At 44.7% G+C, this 18,537-nt stretch overlaps 1 protein-coding gene across 1 annotated transcript in view; it reads left to right on the forward strand.

The window, feature by feature from the left end:
• Nucleotides 1-6,070: 6,070 nt before the first annotated feature.
• The window catches only part of LOC126284521 (uncharacterized), a 32,245-nt gene continuing 19,778 nt past the window's right edge, over nucleotides 6,071-18,537 (forward strand). Inside the window, exon 1 of the mRNA XM_049983514.1 lies at nucleotides 6,071-6,135. Coding sequence (XP_049839471.1) covers nucleotides 6,079-6,135 — 57 coding nt within the window. The 5' untranslated portion in view covers nucleotides 6,071-6,078. The remainder of the gene's footprint in view (nucleotides 6,136-18,537) is intronic.

The following is an 18,537-nucleotide window of genomic DNA, read 5'->3' on the forward strand; positions in this document are numbered from 1 at the left end:
ATGAACAATAAGGATGGAAGAACGAAGTGGTATGGGACAGGGGTTTAGTCTTTCACCAATAATGTTCAATCTATACATCGAATAAAGAATCACGGAAATATAGGGTTCAAGAGTGAAATTAAAAATGATGGTGAAAGGTTATTAATGACAAGATTCGCCGATTACATTGCTATCTTTAGAGAAAGTGAAGAAGACTTACATGATAAACAGTCTAATGAGTACAGAATATGGATTGAGAGTAAATCGAAGAAAGACCAAAGTAATGAGAAGCAGCAGATTTGAGAACAGCGAGAAACCTAACATCAGGACTGATGGTCACGAAGTAGATGAAGTTAAGGAATTCTGCAACCTAGGCAGCAAAGTAACCAATGACTAAAGGAGCAAGGGGGACATCAAACGCAGAGACTAGCAATGGCAGAAAGGGCATTCGTGGCCAAGAGAAATTTACTAGTATCAATCGTAGGAGTTAATGTGAGGAAGAAATTTCTATTTGAGTTTGGAGCACAGCATTGTATGGCAGTGAAACAAGGACTTTCGGAAAACCGGGAAAGAAGAGATTTGAAGCATTTGAGATGTGGTGCTACAGACGAATCCTGAAACTTAGGTGGACTGATATGGCACGAAATGAGGAGGAAACTGTATAGGAAGACAGAGACTGGAACACATCCGGCAAATAATTGAGGACGTAGGTTGCAAGTGCTACTCTGAAATGAAGAGTTAGGCACAGGAGAGGAATTCGTGGCGGGCCGCATCAAACCAGTCAGAAGACTGATGGCTGAAAAAAAAAAAAAAAACATACTACATCAAGTTTATTCCCTCTACAAAGAATTACACTGGATTACTGTAGTTAATTGTGTGCACCCAGCGTCTATATGTGAACTAGACAAACGAATATGTTCCTATGCCATGGGTTTCACCTGATATAACAGTTAGACCAGTATGTTTTTAGTGACATTTGTATTCTTTTATTCTGATTAGATTAAGTCTAAAGACGAGTGATCAGCATTTTAGAGCTAAGTGTGAAGCTGACCATTATCCTTTTTATTTTATGAACATTATGTTGTTTTGATGGTAGATTCTGAAGACTGCTTTCAGAAGGAGTACTTATTCATTAAGTATCTTTGTTATGTGAATATTAATGAGGTGCTATTGATGATACACAGTAGAAGTGTTATTTATACCAACAGCAATCTAGTCCACCACCTCTGAAGGTCTCGCTGTATGACGGTACAAAATGCAATGTGTAGTTTACAAGAACCAGGGAAAGGGCGGGAATGATGTTGATATTAATCTCTATTCCAATTTTCTATATAGGTTCCGGAAATCTCGGAGCCGAAGCGATGCAAAACTTTTTTTGATGTGTATACAAAGATATGTAAACCGACAGAATACGGCCCTGCGGTCGCCAACGCTTATATAAGACAGCAAGTGTCTGGCGCAGTTGTTAGATCGATTACTACTGCCGCAATGTCTGGATATCAAGATTTAAGTGAGTTTATAATCGACGGCCGGAGTGGCCGAGCGGTTCTAGGTGCTATAGTCTGGAGCCGCGCAACCGCTACGGTCGCAGATTCGAATCCTGCCTCGTACATGGATATGTGTGATGTGCTTAGGTTAGTTAGGTTTAAGTAGTTCTAAGTTCTAGAGGACTGATGACCTCAGCAGTTAAGTCCCATAGTGCTCAGAGCCATTTTTGAGTTTTTAATCGGCACGAGATCGATGGGGCACAACATCTCCAGGTCGCGATGAAGGTATGACCATTTCACAAGTGTACCGTGAATATCAGGAATCCGGTAAAACATCATATCTCCGACATCGCTGCTGTTGGAAAGAAATCCTGCAAGAAGGAGAAAAACGACGACTGAAAAGAATCGTTGAATGTGGCGGAACCATTGCACAAATTGTTGCAGATTTCAATGCTGGGCCATCAACAAGTGTGAGCGTGCGAATCTTTCAACGAAAGATAATCGATATGGGCTTTCGGAACCGAAGGCCTACTCGTGTACCCTCGCTCACTGCGCGACAAAATGCTTTCCTCCTCGCCTTTGCCCGTCAACACCGACATGGGTCTATTATTCCCATATTCATGGTTAGAGGAGTCTCGTTTCAAATTGTATCGAGCGGATGGATTTGTACAGATCGGGAGACAACCTCATGAATCCATGGACCCTGTGTGTCAGCAGGGAAAAGTTCAAGCTGGCGGAGTCTCTGCGATGGTGTAAGGGGTGTGCAGTTGGAATGATGTGGGAGCCCTGATACGTCTAGATACGACTCTGACAGGTGATACGTACGTGTCTGATCACCTGCACCCGTTCATGCCCATTGTGCATTCCAACGGGTTTGGGCAACTCCAGCAGGACAGTACGACACCCCATATGTCAATAATTTCTGCAGAGTGGCTCCAGGAACACTGTTCTAAGTTTACATACTTTCGCTGGCCACCCAAACTCCCCGACATGAACGTTATTGAAAATATCTAGGATGCCTTGCAACGTGTTGTTCAGAAGAGATCTCCACGCCTTCGTACTCTTACGGATTTATGGATAGCCTGCACGATTCATGGTGTGAATTCCCTTCAGCACTACTTCAGACATTTGTCGACTCAATGCCACGTCCTGTTGCGGTACTTCTGCGTGCTCGCGGGAGCCCTACAGGTATTAGGCAGATGCACCAGTTTCTTTGTCTATTCAGGGTAAGTAAGATGGGGCGGTTTTTGTTTAAATTCTGCATGTAATCAGGCTCTCTCCCTTGTCAAAAACCAGAAAGGGACATCGTTAATGCTAACTCACCCGTTGACTAGACTATTAATTCACTGTCGATAATTTCTATGTCCATCATCATTGGTCTGTGTGATGGCGCTACTGTTTACGATGTGCGTGTGTGCTCAGGTTTTAAATTCACTTTCACATACTTACTTGTTGCAATTTTGGCTTGAAAATGTCAGTGTGTTCTCTTGTCGAAATATCGGCAGTTATCGACGACGTCAGCCGGCTGCATTCCGATAAGATATCTGATCTCATATAAAGCGCGCCTGTGACGTAGCAGGGCACAACGCTTTTGCATCATTAGAGAAGAAGGTAGTAGGAATCTTTCATCCAAATTTGAAACTCCTGTGTTGAAAATTGGAGACAGTTATGAGTTTGATTGGCGACTCCATAGAGTGCTGTGTGCACATAAACCATATACGTGAAATTAGAAGGAATTTCAGCTTTGGCCGTAATTTTGATGGTTTATTGACAGCAAAATCGATTTTCTATCACATAAACATCATCTTCAGTACTGTAGTGTACAAATTAAAACTTGTAGGCACTGATGTAACCAAAACTATAAAACTATCACATACGCGCATTACACTTTATAAAGCAATAGACAATATTGCTATTAATACTCAGAACTATGTAGGTGCTCAAGTCGTCCTGCATGGTCCATCAGTGTTCTGTGGTGGAGTTCAGAACTTTACTATTAGCAACAGAGATACCTTGCAGCATGGTAACGGATGGGTAACCGTAGCCCTCGTCCGTGGATCTAAAGTCGACAAAGTTTCAAGGCTAGAACGTTTTAACAGCCGGGACGTCATCACTTAACTGACATTTCACATCGAAGAGGTCTACAATAGAGATATCGGTAAATCATATTACCTGTCGACTATGATCTCGTTTCATAGCTTTCGTTACTGATACACTACTGGCTATTAAAATTGCTACAACAAGAAGAAATGCAGATGATAAACGGGTATTCACTGGACAAATACATTTTACTAGAACTGAAATGTGATTACATTTTTACGCAATTTAGGTGCATAAATCCTGAGAAATTAATACCCAGAACAACCACCTCTGGTCGTAATAACGGCCTTAATACGCCTGGGCATTGAGTCAAACAGAGCTTGGATGGCGTGTACAGGTACAGCTGCCCATGCAGCTTCAACACGATACCACAGTTCATCAAGAGCAGTGACTGGCATATTGTGACGAACCAGTTGCTCGGCCACCATTGACCAGACGTTTTCATTGTTGAGAGATCTGGAGAATGTGTTGGCTAGGGCAGCAGTCGAACATTTTCTGTATCCAGATAAGCCGGTACAGGACTTGCCACATGCGGTCATGCATTATTCTACTGAAATGTAGGGTTTCACAGGAATGCAATGAAGGGGAGAGCCACGGGTCGTAACACATGTGAAATGTAACGTCCACTGTTCAAAGTGCCGTCAATGCGAACAAGAGCTGACAGAGACGTGTAACCAATGGCACCCTATGCCATCACGTCGGGTCATACGCCAGTATGGCACTGACGAATACACGCTTCCAATGTGCGTTCATCGCGATGTCGCCAAACACGGATGCGACCATCATGATCCTGTAAGGCCGGCCGCGGTGGTCTCGCGGTTCTAGGCGCGCAGTCCGGAACCGCTCGACTGCTACCGTCGCAGTTTCGAATCCTGCCTCGGGCATGGATGTGTGTGATGTCCTTAGGTTAGTTAGGTTTAAGTGGTTCTAAGTTCTAGGGGACTGATGACCACAGCTGTGAAGTCCCATAGTGCTCTGAGCCATTTGAACCATTTTATTGATGCTGTAAACAGAACCTGGATTCATACGAAAAAGTGACGTTTATAGATTCGTGCACCCACGTTCGTCGTAGAGTACACGATGGCAGGCGCTCCTGTCGGTAATGCAGCGTTAAGAGTAAGCTCAGCCACGGTCTCCAAGCTGATAGTCCGTGCTGCTGCAAACGTTGTCGAACTGTTCATGCAGTTGGTTGTTGTCTTGCAAACGTTGCCATCTGTTGACTCAGGGATCGAGACGTGGCTGCAGGATCCGTTACAGCCATGTGGATAAGATGCCTGTCATTTCCACCGCTAGTGGTACGAGCTCGTTGGGATCCAGCAAGGCGCTCCTTATTACCATCCTGAACCCACGGATTCCATATTCTGCTAACAGTCATTGGATCTCGACCAACGCGAGCTGCAGTGTCGCGATACGATAATCCGCAATCGCGATAGACTACCATCCGACCTTTATCAAAGTCGGAAACGTAATGGTACGCATTTCTCCTCCTTACACGAGGCATCATAACAACGTTTCACCAGGCAACGCCGGTGAACTGCCGTTTGTGTCTGAGAAATCGATTGGAAACTTTCCTCATGTCAGCACGTTGTAGGTGTCGCCACCGGCGCCAACCTTGTGTGAATGCTCTGAAAAGCTAATCATTTGCATATCACAGAATCTTCTTCGTGTCGGTTAAATTTTGCCTCTGTAGCACATCATCTTCGTGGTGTAGCAATTTTTTAATGGCCAGTAGTGTAATAACTTGACACCAGTGCGTAAGAGCTTTAATTTTTACACTACAGCACTGACGAGCATCATTATGTGATTGAAAATCGATTTTGCTGTCAATAAACCATCAAAATTACGGCCAACGCTGACCTTCCTTCTAATTTCTAAGTTAATTAAAGTTTCAAACAAGTGATATTTTAATTGTGAGCCGGCCGGTGTGACTGTGCGGTTCTAGGCGCTTCAGGTTCGAACCCCGTGACCGCTACGGTCGCAGGTTCAAATCCTGCCTCGGGCATGGATGTGTGTGATGTCCTTAGGTTGGTTAGGTTTAAGTAGTTCTAAGTTCTGGGTAACTGATGACATCAGATGTTAAGTCCCATAGTGCTCAGGGCCATTTGAACCTTTAATTGCGTCTCACAGTGTAGGTGGAGGTTCCATGAGAAGGTAGCAGGTGACAAGGTCACAGCAACGTGGTGCAGAGGCGTGAGGTTGCCGGGTGACGGCGCTAGGGCACTGTGGCCCGTGTTGTGTAGCGCGCGCATTAACATTCCGGAGGCATCTGCTCGGAAACCGGGCCGCTGGCGGCGGTACGGGCGCCGCACTGGCTGTACCCTCCGCTGTCGCCGCGCGCCTCGTCGCCCGGTATCGCGGGCCGGCGCCACAACACGAAGCGACGCGAGGCGCGCCACGCCGCCGCCGCCACCGACGACCTTGCGTCGCCAACGCCCAAGGCGATGCAGGCACTGCCCCACGCCGTATAAGAGCCGCCGCCGCCCTACACCAGCCAATAGCCGACCGGCCCACCATGCAGCCCAACACTCCAGTAGCCGCAGCTGTATTCGCCGCCACAGCCGTCTTCGCGGTGAGTATCGACGTCTACAACCACACGGTGAAGTGTATGGCAGACAGACTGAGCTTTCTTCCTGATCCATTCTCATACGGAGTACTACTGCGATCCATATCATCTGCCAGCAACACTTGTATGCACCTACACTTCCGTTGTTACGTTACACCTACGTCAATACCTACATTTATATCACGTTATGCTGACTGTGTAAGGTGGCTATAATTTACAAGCACTCGTTCACACAGAGTCTTCCTGGAAGACTAAATACGTGTGCCGGACCGAGACTCGAACTCCGGACCTTTGCCTTTCGCGGGCAAGTGCTCTACCAACTGAGCTACCCAGGCCCGACTCACGCCCCGTCTTCACAGCTTTACTTCTGCCACTACCTCGTCTCCTACTTCCAAACTTTACAGAAGCTCTCCTGCAAACCTTGCGAAAAATGGTTCAAATGGCTTTGAGCACTGTGGGACTTAACATCTGTAGTCATCAGTCCCCTAGAACTGAGAACTACTTAACCCTAACTAACCTAAGGACATCACACACATCCATGCCCGAGGCAGGATTCGAACTTGCGTCCGTAGCAGTCGCGCGGTTTCGGACTGAGCGCCTAGAACCGCTAGACCACCGCGGCCGTCCGAACCTTGCAGAACTAGCACTCCTGAAAGAAAGGATACTGCGGAGACATTGCTTAGCCACAGCCTCGAGGATGTTTCCAGAATGAGATTTTCACTCTGCAGCGGATTGTGCGCTGATATGAAACTTCCTGGCAGATTAAAATTTTGTGCCCGACCGAGACTCGAACTCGCGACGTTTGCCTTACGTGGGCAAGTGGTAGAGCACTTGGCCGCGAAAGGCAAAGGTCCCGAGTTCGAGTGTCGGTCCGGCACACAGTTTTAATCTGCCAGGAAGTTTCACTCATCCACATAATTTGCGGTGATCTCCAACCACATTAGGTATTATTTGATAGGTAGTACATCGTATATATGAACATTTAAAGGTGACTGACATTGTTATGTACGCCTTGTAAACAATTGTTAACGCTTATTGCATGAAAGGTGACGGAGTGTCTTTATTGTAATACTAGTAGACGTAGGAACGACAGTGGAAATGGACCGGCAGACGAAACTCAAGCCCTGGGTGGAATGCCCACACAGGTGTGTTGGTCCTGCTTAAACACAGGATATAGCAAGACGGACGTCTTAGGACCTAAGTGCTGGAGCACAATAGAGTCGCGACCGGCCGGTTTTGTAGCGGAACAGGAAGGATTATACTTGGGAAACTACGAAAATCTTGGACGTAGGTGAGGGCAACAAAGAAGCTTCATCTAGAAAATCATACAGTCTGGGTTATTTCCAAGGATTTTTACTCAGAAACGTACCATTCTACGAGTATAGGCTTTTCCTCGCAAATTTTCCTCACCAGACGATAAAAGACTAAAATATGGTTACTTTTGAACACATTATGGGAGCGACAGTGATCAATGTGTTACAAATATTTACTATTATAAACAGTCTTCATCACGATTTATTTATTTCGGTGACCGGTTTCGACCACTACTGTGGTCATCTTCAGACCAATGAGTAGGAATCTCTTTCTGCTGGAGAATCACTACTGAGATTCCTACTCATCGGTCTGAAGATGACCAGAGTAGTGGTCGAAACAGGTCACCATAACAAATAAATCGTAATCAAGACTGTTTATAATAGTAAATATAAAATACGGTTGGTCGGCGTTCGGAAGAATCTGTAGAGAGGGAGAATATTCCGTGGTTTCGAGAATATGATTCCTTTTCGGAATTAGGGCAGTGGGAAGCCAAGTCTTGCTGGGAAGCCAGCGCTAGACAGACAGGGTCTTCAGTTGTGAGCTCCCGAGTGTGACGGACACTTGATACCAGCTTTTGTTGGTACAGACGGAATTGCTGTCTTTCCTCTCAGGAGAGATTATAGTTAGAACTGTTAGACACTGTACTGTTGCGCACCTATACGATTCCAGACTTCACCTCTGGTTTGGAAGTCGTCGTTGAGTACGCAGCGTTCAGCAATTGATTTCAAATGGCTCTGAGCATTATGGGACTTAATATCTGTGGTCATTAGTCCCCTAGAACTTAAAAATACTTAAACCTAACTAACCTAAGGACATTATGGGACTTAATATCTGTGGTCATTAGTCCCCTAGAACTTAGAAATACTTAAACCTAACTAACCTAAGGACAACACACACATCCATGCCCGCGGCAGGATTCGAACCTGGGACCGTAACGGTCGCGCGGTTCCAGACTGAAGCGCCTAGAACCGCTCGGCCACACCGGCCGGCTTCGGTAATTGAGAGCACTTCCTCTGCCTATACTGACGTGGAAACGTTATCTGATATCCGTGCATGTGGGTGGGAGAAACGCTGGTAGAACACAGAGAGGAGAAGACAGTATTAGTGTGTGTTAGTCAGAGGACTGCCTTCTGCCGTCCTAGTCTTTGAAAGAGTTCTGTTTGTGGCTGGAGTTCTTCCATCGACGCACACGTGTACGAGAACCAGCACGCCGGCGCACCAGACGCAGCACATACGGTGATATCGCCAATTGCTTCGGCTTATTAGGGCTATAGAACTAAACAGCTGTGATCACGTTAGTTTATTTCCACTGAGGTTTCACACCTCTGTAGATCATCTTTGAAAGTAGTGTCTTCTAGTGTTTGGTGCGTATATAACGTAAGTCATTTCCCGTTATTTATGTTAGATCGCGTGGCCATAAAAGGGAGCAGAGTTGGGCAACTGATTATTAATTTTAGGAAACATAGACATTTGTCAGAAAGGGTGTCTTTTTTAATCTACAATAAACGTATAATAAGAAACAACGCTTATAATTTAGTAGTATTAGTTGCCTTTATCATTCATTTACGTTTAGATTGTAATTTATGGAATTAAGAGATCCTGATATCTGCTTCAGGGGCAGACAGGGCCAAATCATCGTTTTAGCGTTTATTATTTTCCGCTGCCCACATTCATTTTTACACCCGCCTGGAGTAGCATCTTGTAACTGGTGGAGGGTACCTTGTGTTCTTTTCGTTTTCTATGTTAATCGCAAGTGGTGGTCGGAAAGAAAAACCGCAGATAAGCCTCCGTATGAACTCGAAACTGTCTAATCTTCTTCTTCTTCTGGGAATCGAGGACTAGGAGTTCCGGCCTGTTCAGGCCTCACCCTCTCTTCCTAGGCAGTGTAACAGTCCAATAGTACTCTATTCCATCTATTATCGAGGGATTCTCGGAGGTGACATACGCAATACATGCTTTTTCGAATTCATTCTACTTCTTTGGATTCCTTATCCCGTTAATTGCTCTAATGCCAGTCCTCTTATTTTTGTATTTCTTATTTTGTCTTCTCTTGCGTAGCCTTCTACGGATCTGAGGAACTGATCGTTGTCTTAGGTATTTTTCTGCTCAATATATAAGGGGCAATCAAAAGTTCCAGTTTGAGGGCGTTGCTGCAGCTTTTATGCAAATTAGTGCGACTCCGATGCGGGTATATAAAGCACCGACATTTAAACAAGGCACTAGCGTGGCACACGAGTCCTTCCGACTTGCGTGTGGTAATTGTGTATGGGGCAGCACGTCTGTCGAAAACCACCGTTGTAGAATGATGCGCCTAATTCCGTGCTGATCGCAATTCTGGACAAGACGCCGGTCGATCGTAATACGGAAGTTACGACAGTTCAGGTGGGAGACGCTCGAGAACTCAGCCTATAGTACTGATCTCTCTTTTAACCTTATGGGGAACATGTCCACTGCAGTGGGAAGCTGTTAATGTCGCTACTTTGGCGTTTCAAAACACTCGTGAGGCAGCAAATGCACACAGTTCACTCCAGTGGACACTTCCTACTGGTACTGTGTCCTGCGTAAGTCTGCAGCCTCAGGATTGACTGAAAACGCAAAGAAGCGACCACTAACAGCTGTTCACGGCACGAGACGTTTGCATCACAGAGTTAGAAAAGGCTTTGAGGGCTCGATGATTCCTGTCGGTCGATCATGTTACAACACTTACAATCTTCTTCACGCGGCAGGACACAATGTAGTACCAAACAGGAATCCTCAAGCTAGTGGTATGTGCCATGATTGCCTCAATACTCAGGGCGATTTTGCCTAATTGGCATACCGACTCGAATGAAAACGTTTTGATTACTCGTTATAATACTTATGGAATTTCGTCGGTTCTCTTCCTGTTTCACTTTTTAATGTTTCTCGCATGGCTCTAAATAGGTGATAATTTTATTACTAATGTCTGTCTCTCCTTCAAAAGGTATGTCACACCATAGATATTCGAAGCGGGACACATATTCTATCACAATGTTAGCCATGATTTTCTTCGTTTTTATGGGCTAAATTCCCTAAAAGGATGTTTTGTTGTTGATATCTTCAGTCTACGACTTAGGATTATATTGCTTGATCTATGTATCGCTGTTTGTAATTTGCCTTCACTCTTCCGTATGATGAACCTGTCGTCAGCACAAACCTTCGTATTTGGAAATTATCTATCCAATTCTTATCTAGTATTACAGTCATTGCCTTTTCATGAGGTGTAGAGAAGAAGAAGCAGTACGTTCGTTGGCTCATCTAGAAAGCGTACGTTCTCGCATTTTTATCAGTAAAATATCACATGAAGTCCAATACATCTCTTGTTGTACCTGCCACGTGTGCAGGGTGATCATTTAAGTTTAACTCGCGCTCGTTATGAACGGACGTGTGCCGTTCTTCCTATCTCCTGATTTCCTTTACCAGCCCTGTTTTGTTAAGGGGCCCAGACTCACGAATAACTCATTATCGATTGAACGAGGGTTTTGTAAGCTTCCTCCTAGGTGAACAGAATGAAATTCCACAGAATTATTACAGAAAATGTTAGTCTGGTATCTGCCTTTCCTACAACTCGTTTTATGCGGTCTTTCCAGTTGAAATAGCTGCGTGGGAATACTCACAGGTAATTTATGTATGCGACTGTTTCCAGTGACTGTTCGGCTTTGATTTCTTTACGCTGATTGGACAAATATCTCATGAAATAAGCATCAAACGAAAAAACTACAAAGAACGAAACTCGTGTAGGTTGAAGGGAGAAACCAGATGGCACTATGGTTGACCCGCTAGATGGCGCTGCCATAGGTGAAACGGATATCAACTTCTTATTTTAAAATAGGAACACAAATTTTTTATCACATTTCGTGTAGTACGTAAATAAATATGAATGTTTTAATTGGATCATTTTCTTAGCTTTCTGATAGATGGCGCTGTAATAGTCACAAACGTATAAGTACTTGGTATCACGCAACATTCCGCCAGTCCGGACGCTATTTGCTTCGTGATACGTGTTAAAATGGGCCTTTTATCACTTGCGGAAAAGGTCGATATCGTGTTGATGTATAGCTATTGTGATCAAAATGCCCAGCGCCTTGTGCTATGTATGCTGCTCGGTATCCTGGACGACATCATCCAAGTGTCCGGACCGTTCGCTGGGTAAGTTACGTTATTTAAGGAAACAGGAAGTGTTCAGTCCCATATGGAACGTCAACCACGACCTGCAAGAAATGTTGATGCTCAAGTAAGTGTTTTAGCTGCTGTCGCGGGCTAGTCCTCACATCAGTAGCAGACAAATTGCGCCAGAATCGGGAATCTCAAAAACGTCGGTGTTGAGAATGCTACTACATCAACATCATTTGCGCCAGTACCATATTTCTATGCACCAGGAATTGCATGTCGACGACTTGGAACGTCGTGTACAGTTCTGCCACTGGGCACAAGAGAAATTACGGGACGATGACAGATTTTTTGCACGCGTTCTATTTAGCGATAAAGCGTCATTCACCAACAGCGGTAACATAAACCGGTATAATATGCACTATTGGGCAACGTAAAATCCACGATGACAGTGACAAGTGAAACATCAGTGTCCTCAGCGGGTTAATGTACGTTGCGGAATTATGGGAGGAAGGATAATTGGCCCTCATTTTTTCGATGGCAATTTAAATGGTGCAATGTATGCTGGTTTCCTACGTAATGTTCTGCCGATGTTACTACAAGATGTTTCACTGCATGACAGATTGGCGATGTACTTCCAACATGGTGGATGTCCGGCACATAGCTCGCGTGCCGTTGAAGCGGTATTGAATAGCTTATTTAATGACAGGTGGATTGGTCGTCGAAGCACCATACCATGGCCTGCACGTTCACCGGATCTGATGTCCCCGGATTTCTTTCTGTGGGGAAAGTTGAAGGATCCACCGACAACGCCTGACAACATGCGTCAGCGCATTGTCAATGCATGTGCGAACATTACGGAAGGCGAATTACTCGCTATTGAGAGGAATGTCGTTTGAGCATTTATTGCATTAATGTGGTATTTACATACACTCGCGCTGTAACAGCATGCGTTCTCAGAAATGATAAGTTCACAAAGGTGCATATATCACATTGGAACAACCGAAATAAAAATGTTCAAACGTACCTACGTTCTGTATTTTAATTTAATTTGTTACTTCTCTGCATACAACAGCATCATCCACGAACAGTCTCACGCTGTTTCCGAGGTTATTCATTAGATCATTTTGGTCATTAGGATGCAGTGCGGAACTGCTCATAATTGTAAGGTCTTGGTCGTGGATGACACTGGCAATTATTTCGTCATCCATCAATGCTGACATCCAGGGTCATCATTATGACATTCGTGCCACGTTTCAATATTATCCTGATCGCACTGTTATCGCGCCAGCCGGTTTGAACACAAGTGCGCTATTTGAAGGCTCTTGAGATGCAGTGAGATGTACCGGATGAACCTGAACTACACCGACAATCTTTCAGGAGTAGCAGTATGAACCAAAAAATTAAAAGAAATGGCCAGTTAACATTGCCTCTGAGGCGTTTACCTTAAGAGCTATCAGAAATCGCTCATCTTTTACTGTGAAACATGTCTCCTATACTGAAAAAGTGCTCATTGGTGTTAAGGTATGCAATTTAGAGCCCATGTTTACTGGAACTTTCTTTTGTTTTGGTCCGTCCTACCCCGTACAAAAATAGGGAAAGCAAAGAATTTTCGGTACATGTGTTTCACAGTATCAAATATGAAGTGCTCGTAGCTCTTAACGTATACATTTCAGAGCTCGTTTTTATCAGATGTGGCCGCCTCTGAAAATTTCTCGACAGAGTTCAGGATCACCCTGCGGAGCTTATTCCAAGCTTTCGGTAGTGTCTTGTCCTTGACAGTAACCCAGTCTTCTGCTGTACGTTCGCAGCATCCAACAGGTCCATTTCTTTGTTTAAGTGCTGATTTTTTTCCATATCCTTCGTTAATCGGTATCTAAGGCTACATTTCCTTTGTGTAATAATGTTTAAACCTTCCGGTGACGCTTGACCTTCACGAGCCATATCAAAACTAACTTTGCTGGATCTTGCAAAGTCTTCTGCAGAGGATTTTCCAAAATGAGTGCATTTCCGATTTCCTATCTCGTAGTTCTCCTTTTTTCATTCGTATCTCATTCCTGCCTCTTTGATCCTACTATATGCACGCCTACTCACTTTTCAAGATTTGGAAACCCCTTGCAATCATTAGATGCCATCAGAGCCACAGCTGTCATTATAAAAAGAGGCAGAAAGTATAGGTCAGTAGAGAAACAGTGACGTAAGAACGGCTGGGTCAGGAAAGCTTAGTGACTTTGAACGTGGACTAGTTATAGGATGCCATAGGATGTCACCAGAATAACAAACCCATCAGGGAGACTTCAAACGTTCTAAAGCTCCCCAGCTCGTGCACCATAGCTAAACCAAGACGAGGCATACCTCTTGTACTGGGGGATAGGGACCATCGAGCATTGCAGAGAGTGGTTGTAAAGTATCGTATAAAGTCAGCGGGAGAAATCAGTCATGAGTTCCGAACTGCCATCAGCAGTCCAGCTAGGACAGTGACAGTGTGCAGTGAGTGAAAAACAATAAGATACAATGTTCGAGTAGCTCCTCATAATTTCTGTAGTTAAGGTAGGCGACGCTTGAGGTAGTGTAGAGAGTGACCCTAATGGACAGTGGATGGCTGGAAGCGAGTGATTTGGAGTGATAATGACGCAATACCCTGTTGCAAATCGATGGAAGGATTTCGCCTTGGCGAATGTCTGGAGGACGTTACCTGCCGTGATGTGTAATGCCGATGTACAGAGGAGGCCGTGTTGTGGTATGGGAGTGTTTACATGTTAGAATATGGCCCCCTTATTGCGCTTAAGAAAACGTTGAGTGTGGAGCGACATGAACACATTTTGCGGAACTGTGTATTGCGTATAGTAGAGGAACAGTTTGGAGACAATGGCTGTTTGTACCAGAATGACATGAACCCTTCCATAAAGCAACATCTGCCAGGGAGACATCTGTGAGGAAATGGTTTGTTGGCAATCACGTTTCTGGAATGGACTGGTCTGCCCAGAGTACCAACCCAGTACTGCAGTGCGTCTCTCTAATGCATGTTCCATGGTGCATTACATGTTCCCACCTCCCGCCAGACGAGGGTACACAATGCACTCACCACCAAATCTTTGAAAATGCTGCACTCATTGGTTGACATTACAGTTACGCTGTAACCCATGAACATCTTTTCAGGAATTCACTCAGGCCTGACTTCATTTTTATGGATAACAATGCGCGATCGCATGGGTCTGCGCAATTGTAGAAGCTCTTCGAACGAGGGGGTAATCGACGAATGGACTAGCCTGCCCGTTCTCCCGACCTAAATCCTGTCGAGCAAGTGTGGAATACGATGGGCAGGCGTACTGCAGCCCGTCCGCGTGCATTATAACCATCTAGAATTTCTCATTCGTGCTGGTGGAAAAAATGGAACGCCCTTACACAATTCCCTACCAACATTATAGCTATTATGGGAGTAAGTTGCAGAGCATCCACTGCCGTCTGCGGTGACCACACTCGTTATTAAGAACTATCTCCCCATCTTGTAATATCAATGGGCTCCATTATAAATCGTGGTGACTTCAGTGCAACTATTGTCTTTGTGTGAAAGTGTCTTTTTTGTTCGTCACATTATGCATTTCTTTCATTTGTCTTCTGTTCTATAGCAGTTCCTTTTTTTTCTTTTTTGTATATTCCAAGTTTCATCGAGCTATGCATTTTACTAGTACTAGTTACTAGGTGATGGTGCGCCACTGAATCAAAGACTTTCCGAAAGTCAAAAAACGCGGCTCTAGCCTGAATCCCTCTGTCTTTGGGCTTGTCATTAAGGAGAAGAACAACCTAAGTTTCACCCTACCGCGATTAGTTAAAACCCAGCTGGTTCCTACATATTTTCGTGGCGTATACTCGGAAACGTCAATGTTTCCCAAAACGTTTTGTTGTAGAGCGTCAGACGTACCTAGAAACCGAAAGATCGTGAGTTCGAATACCGCTTGAGAAACGTATAATTCAGACGTACTTTAACCTAGTCTTCACCTCTCAATGGCGTATTGATCACCCAGGAACAACAGGTGGTTCGGATTCTACCTTAAAATGTGGGTCCCCTTTTATCCGGTCGCGTTAAAGCAGTAGATTAGGGACACGCAAGTCACCAAAGAGGCAACCAATTGAACGACTCACATCATCCTGGTGACCCATACGCAATTATCATTATATCTATAGTAGGGCGTTTTCACAACTTCCAATGACGTAAATGGGACTCCATACCTTACCAGCATGAGTTCAAAAAATGTCGTTCCTATGAAACTCAGCTGGCTCTTTATTCCCACAAAGTAAGGAGTGTTATCGGATCTCAAATTGATTCTGTATTATTAGTTGCCAGAAGGCTTTTGAGACAGTTCTTACAATCGACTTCCAGTCGAGCTGCGTCCCTACGGAATATCGTCTGAGTAGTGCTACTTGATTCGTCATTTCCTGCTAGAAAGGTCACAGTTAGTAGTATTTGACGGAAAGTTATCGCGTAAAACGAAGGTATTATTTGACGCTCCGGACAGAAACGTTGTAGGCCCTCTGCCGTTAGTAACGTTCGTAAACTACACACATGTCCAGAAAATAAATAGAGCGCCCTGAACGACTATGTATAGGACGTTCACATTCACAGAGCATGTACATTAGGTTGTTCTGCAGAAATGATTAGCGTTTGAACCATGTCGGCCAGCAGATTTGAGGTCAACATTGATATCGCGGCGCAAGAGCACCCACAGGTAAAATGTGGCTTCAGCTCTTGTTGTCGCTGTAAACCGAAGGTAATGGATCAGTGTGACATGGGTTACGTGTTCGTATCAATTTCTCCACCTACACGCAATACAATACACTTCCTAAACCAATCTGTTACGTGTCACATCTCTGTTCATATATCTACATCTACATCTACATACATACCCCGCAATCCACCATACGGTGCATGGTGGAGCATCTTCTCTCCCTGTTCCACTCCCAAACAGAACGAGGGGAAAGTGACTACCTATATGCATCTGTACGAGCCCTAATCTCTTTGATCTTATTTTTGTGATCTTTCCGCGAAATGTAAGTTGGCGGCAGTAAAATTGTACTAGAATCAGCCTCAAATGCTGGTTCTCCAAATTTCCTCAGTAGCGATTCACGGCTAGAACGCCTCTTTTCCTCTAGAGACTCCCACCCGAGTTCCTGAAGCTCTTCCGTAACACTCGCGTGATGATCAAACCTACCAGCAACAAATCTAGCAGTCCGCCTCTGAATTGCTTATGTGTTCTCCCTCAATCCGACCTGATAGGTATCCCAAACGCTCGAGCAGTACTCCAGAATAGGTCGTATTAGTGTTTTATAGTGTTTTATAAGCCTTTACAGATGAACCACATCTTCCCAAAATTCTGCCAATGAACCGAAGACGACTATCCGCCTTCCCCACAACTGCCATAACATGCTTGTCCCACTTCATATCGCTCTGCAATGTTTACGCCCAAATATTTAATCGACGTGACTGTTTCAAGCGCTACACTACTAATGGAGTAGTCAAGCATTACGGGATTCTTTTCCCTATTCTTCTGAATTAATTTACATTTATCTATATTTAGAGTTAGCTGCCATTCTTTACACCAATCACAAATCCTGTCCAAGTCATCTTGTATCCTCCTACAGTCACTCAACGACGACAGCTTCCCGTACACCACAACGTCATCAGCAAACAGCTGCACATTGCTATCCACCCTGTCCAAAAGATCATTTATATAGATAGAAAACAACAGCGGACCTACCATACTTCCCTGGGGCACTCCAGATGATACCTTCACCTCCGGTGAACACTCACCATCGAGGACAACGTACTGGGCTCTATTACTTAATAAGTCATATGTCTTTATGGGCTTTCTTGTTAACAATATTGAATCCTTCAGAATAAAGTGCAACTTTTATTGAGCGAACACTAGACGGAAAAATAATTTACGCTTGGGTGATACTCCCTTAACGTTGTAAAGTAAAGTGTAAGTGTCCAGTAAGCTTTATTTACAATATGCTTCCAGCAGGGCAGTGAAACCAGAGTGATAAGATCCATGCATTCGAATCCAAGTTGACAGGTTTCCTTGTGGCACGTTAATTCTATCCTGTACAAGAGCTCCTCGCTGTAGTTCAGGACTCTCCTCTGCAACGTGCTGTTTACTTGTACACTACTTCGCAATTCTTTTCTCGCTATGTAAACTATGTATCGTCTCGCTCCATGAACCAGTATCTCTGGCTTGCCTGATTCCACGGAAACGAAAGAAATAAAAATAAAACTTTTAGGAAACGTGGTATCAACATGAGCACCAGTATACTGGTGGGTCAAACCAATGTGACAACCTATTTTATAGCATGCGCCAACGGCGTTTGCGTAGTAGTAACACCGGTTCCCGTCAGATCACCGAAGTTAATCGCTTTTTGGCTTGGCTACCACGTGGATGGGTTACCGCCTGGGACTTCAGAGTGCTGCTGACAATCGGGGTGCAGTCGGCCCTTGTGAGGCCAATTGCGGAGCTACTTGATGGAGAAGCAGCAGCACCGGTCACTAAAACTGACAACAGCCGGGAGAGCGGTGTGCTGACCACCTCCGTATCGGCATCTGGTGACCCCTAGTAGTGAGTATGATATGGCGGCCGTAGGTACCCTTGGGCCTTCAAGGCCTGTTTGGGCGGTATTTGTTTGTTTGTTTTGTTTGTTTTATTTAACAGCGTGTTGGTCTACTACAGCGACTCGGCCTTGGCACGGATTCAGTAAGGCCTCGGTACTTTTCGATGGGATGAAGCTCCCAGTGTCTACGCACAGGTCGCGCAAATCTCTTAAATTACAAACAGATGTTCTGTGGGAGCGGAAGTGGTGTCCGTGAGTGTCACAGATGTGTTCCATCATGTTGGTGGGCAAGATGGGAGTTCACTATCACGATTCTGGTTTTGTGAGGCGCACAGTTATCCTGCTGGAAGACGCCATCCCTAT

Source organism: Schistocerca gregaria, chromosome 8 (assembly GCF_023897955.1).
Source record: "Schistocerca gregaria isolate iqSchGreg1 chromosome 8, iqSchGreg1.2, whole genome shotgun sequence".
NCBI classification, from domain to species: Eukaryota; Metazoa; Arthropoda; class Insecta; order Orthoptera; family Acrididae; genus Schistocerca; species Schistocerca gregaria.